A 9,086-nucleotide genomic window follows, 5' to 3' on the forward strand; every position below is an offset into this window, starting at 1 on the left:
TGAGCCCCAGCCGCCCCGGGGGGGCTGTTCGCACTCAGGTCCCGCAGTCGTTTGAGGGGGCGGGAAATGGCCGCCGAGGGCACCATCTTGTGCCCCTGGGCGGTGCATGGGCGGGCAAAGGGCAGGTGATCTCTGTGGCCACTTGTAGCCATCAAGTTTTCAGGTAACTTTATCAGCCTTATCTTCCTGTCCCCAAATTACTGCAGATAAGAAGAGTGTGGAATCCCGCACGGATCATGTCTTGGAAATCGGTGGCAGACGCCTGAAGATAGTCATCCAGCCAGAAGGGGACCTGAGCAAGAGCCAGTTTACAGAGCAGGCCTCCCCCAGCTACTTCGTCCCTTCCAGCTCTTCCCCACCTCAGCAGGAGCAGCAGGCAGCCAAAGGCCACGGAGACAGGACAAAAGAAGTCATTACCAAAAAGGTACATCAGGAAGAGCAGTAACAAGCAGTGACATGACCTGCCTCGCTTGTAGTTCCATGAGTCCTTTGCGTTGCTTTATGTTGCACTTCAATATTTCATGGCAAGCAAATGTCAGTTACATTATCTTAGTCAATAAAATGGGGGCAGGGAGCAACTTTTGAGTGCTGGACCACAGGTCATCCACACATGTTAACAGCCAGCATGTTCTCCAGCGTGGCTTTGGCACGTGCCAACCTCTATTCCCCAAAGCGGCACCCTGGCAGGTCTTGGGGGATAGTATGCACCAAGGACTGCTTGGTGGAAGCAAGTGGAAAAATTGTATGAGATTTGAATCCCTTCCTGCTACACAGACCTCTAACACTATTTCAGCATGTTTTGCACCTTCAGACAGCCCTAATTACTTCCATCCCTTACTTCAGTGTTAAAAAAATCTGCTCTGATGGGATGTAGCACAACAAACATTATTTCAGACACTTTGAACTAAAAGTTATGCAGAGAAGAAAAGATCAACTGTGTGTTAGGGATATGGAGTAGGGCCAGGCTACGTTACATGATGTGGCTCTACCAAGACACTGATACCTGGCCCAGAGGGTTTACTCTGTTTTGCATAGTAACATAGATGTAGCTTTTGAGGTATAGCATGTGCTAACATATTGGTTATTTGACATCTGTAGCAGTATACTGCAAATTTCCCCATCCTTCTGTCTGTGCAAAGTAGAGATGTGAACATGTTTGTTATTATTTTTCAGAATCCTGTTTTCTGCCTTAATCCTGAGTTACTAAAGCATGACTTTTGGGAAGTTTTTAAAGAAAGACAGTAGAGAAAACTAGAAAGTCTAATATAATTAAAGGACAACGTAATATAACTTACATGTGCTGTTAAAACATGTTGTGTCTCTGTCATCCAAGACAGAGACAGACAGGTTCTTTTGGGGATCCTTGGCAGAATGATGATGGCACTAAGTTGTAGTTACAATTAAAGCTTTTTTTTTTTTAACAGGATTTTATGATTAGCATAGTGTAGAATTAATGATCAGAATAGCACAGGATTTCTACAAGCAGAATCAGTGTAGTACAATTTTATAAGTAGTGGAGCACGGAATTTTATAGCACAGCTTAGCTTATGGTTTCTAATCACCTGGACCCTCTGTAGATCGGGTCAAATCTTAATACTTGGCTTGCATATCGATATAAAAATCATAATCTAGACTCGAAAAACACATAAAAGAATACAAGTCATTCACTCAGTCTCTGGAGGAAGCAGACGACGGTGGAGGTGTCCCTGGCCACTGGAGGATCACGGGTCTCACTGTCCAGCAGCAGTTGTGGTCCAAGTTCCCACTTAGGACTTGTAACTGCTTGATTTTATATACAGTGCTCTGTGTGCTGTTACACTTCCCTGTTCTGTGACGGGGTCATCACCACCTGGTTGGCGGGGTGCCTGGGACCTTCAAGGCCGGTAAGGAGGGGAGTAGGCGGCCTGGTGCCCAAGAACCTTGAGGACAATAGGGAGGGGAAGAAGAAATCTGTTTGTTTCGTCTACTTGGTGTGCAGGACCTTCAGGGCCTGATAATGAGGGGAAAAGGGACTAATACGTGACCAGCTCGGTCTCAGAGAATGGCTGTTTGCCTTACAAAACAGCGTTAGTTATGCTAACCATATTACCAGAGGTCAGGAGCAGAGGCTACTGGTCACAGTCTCAAACTAAGTAGCAAAGTTACTGTCTTTGTTCCTGAAATGCTGATGACATTAACAAATTTCATTTTTGCTGCTGACTTAGAAGCAGATTGCTTTACTTACGTGTGTGTAATGTCAGTTTACATGACATAAAAGAAACACTGTGTGCAAATGTGTCTGTAGTAATCTGACCCTACTGAGATGTACAGAGCTTTTCCTTACTCAAAATATAGAAACAGCAAGCAGAGAACCTTAGAAAAAACAACTGTTGATACCTTCTTGTCTTCTCTTTAGATATTTCTTACAGTATCTGCAACTTTGAATACCAGTATGTTCACTGAACAGCAAAGGGAGAAAATTACCATTATATGTCCAAATTTAAAAAGAGAAGGAAATCCTGATATTGATGGCTCTGAGAAATTGACGGGAGATTTTACAGATATTGAAAAAGCTTTTAACTACTTTAAGGATATCCTTGCAGGAAATGACCCAAACCATGATTTTTCACATTCTGAAAGTAAGAATGGTTTGAAAGATGAAAATTGTCTGAATACTGAAGAAATGAATGAGCTTACAGTTCTGTCAGCTCTCTATGAATATTTCAGTCATACCTGCAAAGAACAAATCAAAGTACTACATGAACGTTTTGGAGTGAGTATAAGAAGTAAAGATCATTCCAATGGAACCACATCAGTATGCTTCACTTCTGATCAAAGTCCTGCATCGATACAAAGAGCTAATGATTTTTTTATCACAACTTTTCAGAAAAGTGTAGAAGGTCTGAAACAGGAAAAAATTCTCGTAACAAACAGTTACACATTAAATGAGACAATAATGAAGTTAAATGCTAGGTTTAGTAATCTTCTTGCCAAAAAGGAAGGGAATCAATTGCTACTCCGTGGTCCAGCGAGTGAGATTTTAGCTGCCAAAAATTTTCTAGCAGAGGAAGGTGAGAACCACCAAGCTGGAAAGAATATGAAAATATCATCTGGACTGTACCAATACAGGAATGGAATTGAAGTTGATGCTTCTGTGTTTAAATTGTTGGAAAAAATATTAATCAAAGAAATTGAAGACATTAAAGACAAATTTGATACGGTAATAGAAAAGAAAGACAGTTCGTATGGCCAGAAGACGCTCATAATGTTTAGGCCCAGGATCGAAACTTCTGATATGTCCTCACATGCTACTGAAAGTTTCATCAATGCATTTCAGAATGCCTCTGCAATGTTAACAGAAAAACTCATCAGCTCGAAGCTTTCAGAAGATCAGAAGAAAAGATTAAATACGCTACTTAATGGAAAACAATTGGAAGATCTGCATGTAAAACTTAAGAAGGAGGAAGACAAATTCATCTTAAGTGGTTTACCAAACCATCTTTATGCTGCTGAAAAGCACATTACGAACCTTCTTAACATTGAAGACTCAACACAAACTAAAAATAGGACACCATTGTCCTCTCATCTCAGCTATCAAGAAGCTTCAGGAGCATCTGAGAAGAAATACAATGGCAGGCAAAAGAATAGTCTTTCTTCCAAAGAACAGTCTAAGGCAAAGACAGAAGAAGACAACAAAGATGTGTGTCCGATTTGCATGGAGAGAATTAATAATAAACAAATACTGAGAAAGTGCAATCATGCGTTTTGCAAAAGTTGCATCGACCAGGCCATGACTTATAAGCAAACTTGTCCTGTTTGTAATACCATCTATGGACCCGTGAAAGGAGACCAACCAGAGGGAACAATGTCAACTAGAAAGATACCTGTTACTCTCCCTGGTTATCCCAATTGTGATACTATTGAGATTACATATAGTATGCACGGTGGTATTCAAACTGTAAGTATATTTAAAGATTCATAAAAGATATTTTTCCCACAACAAAACCAACCATTGAATATAAAATTAACTATTTTTCCATCATTTTAATGCATGTCCAGGAGAGACATTTCTTTGTTCTGTACAAATCTGCAAGTATTTAATTCAGTATTTTTGGGTGCGATTAAGTAATATAGTAGAAATTAAGTAGTCAAATGGTAGCCCTTCTTTTTATATGCACCAGGAGAGAGCTACCTGTCTTTAATTTGTACATGGGGAATAACCGAACTGAAATCTATGGAGTGATATAATGTAAACAAAATTTTGTGAGTATAATGAGGATCCTCTGAGGCATTCTCCTAGCTGCTGACACCAGTGGACAAAAATGAATAGCGGGCTGGCTTGTAAGCTTTCCAGGTGAGAAATCAGCTTATGTTATGTGCTTAGAGTCACGACTAGGACTGAAAACGGGATAAATGAAAAAGTCAGGGGTGGGGTGACATGCATTGGAGAGAGCAAAGAGGAAAAAACATTTAACAATGGATGCATGAGTGATGACAAGAAATGTGAATGAAACTTATATGAAAGAAATTGTCTAATGAGAAAAAAACACCTCAAAATCAGTCATCAGTCATGCTGTGTCCTTCTGAATCAAAGACAGGATAAAAAGTATTGCAAAAGCAGGGACGTATGATTTTTACACTTTCAAAGCGTTTATGATACACAATGTGTTTTTGTTTTGTTTTTCTACAAAACAGAGCAACCATCCAAACCCAGGGAAACCTTATTGTGCAACTTCTCGAACGGCGTATTTACCTAATAATAAGGAAGGGCAAGAAATTCTGCAGCTCCTCAAAAGAGCCTTTAACCAAAAACTGATTTTCACAGTGGGGCAGTCACGTACTACTGGTGCAAAAGGTGTTATCACATGGAATGATATTCACCACAAAACTTCCATAACTGGAGGGCCTACCTAGTAAGTAGCATTCTCTTTATGTAATTTTATTGCTACTCAGATGTGGCAGGAAGGCTACTCTGAATATTTTCCACATGAGAGCTTTCAGATTTTTTATAGCAGTGCAAGCCATTGGCAAATCTGAAGAATCTGTCCTGGTTTGTCACTAACAAAACGATTGTGGAATGCTCTATGGATCCAGACTTGAATTGCCTTCGCCAGTTGGACAGTTGGAACAAGGATGAGCTTAGTCTTTTGTTGCCCCTCAGGCCACTCATTCAACCAGTGAGTTGTGTAAAGTATCTACTCAGTCAATAGCTACTCTGATGAGAAACTACTTCTAGTACAGGACAGGACAGCAAGCTCTTCATAGCAGCTAAGGTTGGACTCCTGATCTCAGCCTCTTCTGTTACCTGCTGTTTTGCACCAGGAGGTGCCGGTCCATTATGATCCCGGTAAAGACGGCACTCAGACTCTGTAAAATATGATTTGAAATTCTACTTATTAGAGCTAACAGCAAGGAGAAAGAGGTTGTAGTATAGATACGGTTATGTCCTTTTAGATGCTAGGAACCCTGAGTTGTGCAGCATTCAGTGGGCCTCTGACCAGAGCATGGGACACCATGCCAAGCCTGTCCATCGAAAGGGTTACCCTGTATTGGTTGTTCGAGCTATTACAGGATTTTTTTAGTTGAAGACAACTCTATTCAGCACTTCTTGAGGACTTGCTGCACTTCTAGATAATGGCAAGGACATGCAGGTGGTGTAATGGCCAGTACTGAGTGGGAGCTGCCCACAGCACCTCTCTTAAAGTGAGCTGGCTGAGTCTGTCATGCAGCCACAGGATGCGCACAGCACAACACAGGCCTGAAGGTCACGCCACATGTGCAGCACAGTGCAGCACAGCACCGCACAGGCCTGGGTCCGCCCAGGTTAACTGTTACGTGAATCTCTAATTCCTCAATGTATAATGGCCTTTCGGTCAGGATCACTACGTCCCACCCCTTGATACACATATAATTGACCTTTCTTAAAGATATGATTAACTGCAGATTATATCAGTAAACTGTATGGCTCCTGGAAAAAATCTTACAGAGACCAGAGGGAGGCTTGGAACAGTCCTTTCAAGGTTATTGCAGCCTCTCAGGGGCAGGTGTCTTCCTGCAAGCTCTAAAGATTGGTGTCTAGATCCTCCTTCCTGGACTAGGATCATACAAGAGCAGAAAGTATTGGTTTTACTTTATCTCCCACTCTGCTCAAATGCTCTCCCTAGTTATCACTTGCTTCATACACACTTTTGGTGATGCGCTACTTAAAACCCAGAGGTGCCATTATATTCGTGTTTTGAATGCCCGCTTGGATACGCTTCAGGTCTGATTTGTAGAAAGATGCATACCCAAGTGCCCTATCACTTTCAAGTGAGACAGCAGGCAGCTTTGAAAATCAAGTTCTTAGAGTCAGTTTGGACAACCAAATTCAGCAGCTGCTTTTTGTAAGTTTTTAGCTTTACCCTGTCTGTACCACCTCTCTGACCTGTAAAATAGGGTCTATTGGCTTTATAGAGTAAAAAAGCAAGTGCATACAATTTGTAAAGTGTTTTAAGAGATTTTGATGAGAAGGTTCTGTAGAACTGTGAAGTGCTTCATTGCAGAAGTAGCCCAAACAATTCTTTTCTTCTTCTCCTAGTTTTGGTTACCCTGATCCTGATTATCTGCGGCGAGTTCGATCAGAATTGAAAGCAAGAGGAATTGAATAAAGAAATTTATCAACCGTCAGCTCTTAAGTGTAGGAACTGAACATGTAGCAATTGATTTACTATTCAAGCACCAAGAAGAAAGAAGTTACTTTGCTCAACTGCTGTACTTAAATCACTTGTATTTTGCAGTCAGCTAAGAAAAGCAATCTTTTCTCATCAAACAATATATGTTCTTTTCACGCATCATTTACTTCCTTGAATAATGCTTCCCTATATGTGTAACCTTTACAGAATTTGGGTCTTGTGAGTACAGCATCAGTACTTGTTGCACTTGTCAAATATCACATTGTGTATCTTATTTTACCAGTGAATCTGATCTGCACTTTTTCCTGCAAGTCTTCAGTCTGACCACCCAAACCGATAGATGCACTACTAGCTTTTATTTTACCAAACACTTACTTCAGCTTTGTGTTATTACGTCTGTCATCATGGATAGCATCACGTAACCCATCTGCTGGAAGATTTTTACGCAGCTGTTACAGTATCAGCTGTGACCAGGCTATGATCTTTTGCTTCTTTTCCTTTTCAGAGTAGAAATGGCATTAGTGGTTTGGGGTTTAGACATGAAATTAGCATGGATAATGTATGAGGGGGTAGGTGGATGCTGCTGTGTTTGTAACCCTGCGGAAGTGCTGAATGCTCAGAGCTGCGTTGGAGCAAATGGACAGTAACAGTGCCTGCGGCCATCTCTGATAATGGGATCCTGGTTCTCTGCCTTCCGTCGTGTTTGAGCTTAAATACAACTTTTAAGTCAGCTTTGCAACTATAAAACTATATTCTTCCCATCGCTTCCAATATATGGTTTAAATTGTATCATAAAGATACTTTGTTGCTACTCTGCACTGTCTAAATAGCCTGCTAATTACCTTTGTGGTGGGGTGAAACAAATAGCTTTCACTTAATGCAGCCATAATTTTTAGTGAGTTAAACCATTTTTGTTAGGCTACCGAATATAACTAATAAATAAAATATAAAAATACCATCTGCTCAGTTCTGCATTTCTTCTGTATAGGTTTTTCCTCCTGTTTTAGATACGTATAGTTGTATTTTTTTTTAATTTAGGAGCTTCCTAGCAATGCCACAATTTGGGGTGATTTGGACCCCATGCCACCTCTTCTTTTTTTTTTTTTGAGATTCCCACACTGTGACTAGGCAGTACTACTTTACTACCTTGAGTTTCAGATTTCTTAGTATTGGGCACTGTTGGGTTTCCATGTGGGTTAGGATGACTTCCCCACTGTGATTTTGTTTGACTGTATTTGTTTTCATGTTTTACACTATTTCAAGTTTCCCCCCTTTTCTGTGCAGTAAGATACCAACATTCCAGTTGTCTCTAAATGACTGTGCTGTTCTGCACACTGAAACAAGCTGTGAAGGTCAAATCTCGCCAACTTCTTTTGGTCTCTCGTTTTCACTTTCTGTTCCAATAAGCCAGTTCACCGATGCCAGACCGCTCTCTGACAATTCGCCGGCTCTCATTTTATCTGTGGCAAAGCTTTGCAGGCTGAGTTTTGCAGCAGAGTCCTATTGACTGTCACTGAAAGTTCCCAAAGCCTTTATCCTATAACCAGCCGTACAGACCTTTACTTTCTTATCATAGCTGTACAGTTTAGGAATAAATCTACCTAATCTGCAATCAAAGCCAGGTATTTTACCTGGGTTACAGCAAGGGAGGAGAGCATGTACCTGGGCTAACTGCTGAGAGAATAGTGCATTAGGAAACGAAAGATTAATCACCCGCTGAGAAACAAAGGCATCCCCATGGGTCTGCTCAGCAGCGTGTCTGACAACACATATATTTAGCTGACATCCACCTATGCTTGTCATATTTAATGACATTTGGTTATTATCAATTTCCTCAATGAACTTTCAGTGAAGTTAGGGGGGGAGATTTTCATTTATCTGCTATTTTAGTGTCTCATATTTGGGCACATTAGTAAAATACGCAGCAAGAAATAGCTGAAAACTGTAACCTTTGCAAGGGGAAGTCCTGAGCACTCAGCTGAAAACGTCTCAGCTAGCTGACACGTTGGTCTGAGGAAAATAGTCTTTCGTTGCAATCTTGCACAGTTGTAGAAGTATTTCTGTCGGAGAAGATGGAAACAGGCGATTTTACTCTGCATCACGACTTGATTTGAAAGCATAACGCAGGGAGAGTGAGGTCTGTATTATCCAGTGCCTAAGCATTATCAGTTCAGGCATTGAAAACAGCTGTATTTGTAAAACCGGCTTCTTGTACGACTCTATGGAAGTACAACGCTACGTTTATGATCTCCTGAGCAAAGCGGGCTGTGTAACCCGGGGTGCTTTCCGAGGGCGATGAGAGGCCGCGTCCTGCCCCCCCGTGAGGAGGCGCGTCGGGAGGCTGGGGCCTCCGGCCGACCCGCTCGGCGGGGCCCACGGGGGCCGCCCGCCCCCGGCGCAGGGCGGAGCCCGGCGCCGCGGGTTCCCTCGCGCAAA

General features: G+C 41.7%; 1 protein-coding gene across 1 annotated transcript; it reads left to right on the top strand.

Annotated features, from left to right (window-relative positions):
• The first annotated feature begins 66 nt into the window (after positions 1 to 66).
• DTX3L (deltex E3 ubiquitin ligase 3L) lies at positions 67 to 7,578 on the top strand. Its single transcript, XM_009272268.1, has 5 exons — positions 67 to 121; positions 207 to 424; positions 2,396 to 3,937; positions 4,675 to 4,892; positions 6,557 to 7,578. Exons 1-5 carry the CDS (start codon positions 67 to 69, stop codon positions 6,624 to 6,626), a joined length of 2,103 nt encoding a protein of 700 aa, XP_009270543.1. The 3' UTR covers positions 6,627 to 7,578.
• Positions 7,579 to 9,086: the final 1,508 nt, after the last annotated feature.

The sequence above is a fragment of the Aptenodytes forsteri genome, unplaced genomic scaffold, assembly GCF_000699145.1.
Source record: "Aptenodytes forsteri isolate BGI_AS27 unplaced genomic scaffold, ASM69914v1 Scaffold29, whole genome shotgun sequence".
NCBI lineage: Eukaryota > Metazoa > Chordata > Aves > Sphenisciformes > Spheniscidae > Aptenodytes > Aptenodytes forsteri.

Excerpts from the sequence above, each read along its gene's own strand:
- DTX3L (XM_009272268.1), top strand. The coding sequence starts at position 67 with ATGGCCGCCGAGGGCACCATCTTGTGCCCCTGGGCGGTGCATGGGCGG. Across the intron at positions 122-206 it reads GGTGCATGGGCGGGCAAAGG|ATAAGAAGAGTGTGGAATCC; the intron begins GCAGGTGATCTC and ends AAATTACTGCAG. Across the intron at positions 4,893-6,556 it reads ATAACTGGAGGGCCTACCTA|TTTTGGTTACCCTGATCCTG; the intron begins GTAAGTAGCATT and ends TTCTTCTCCTAG.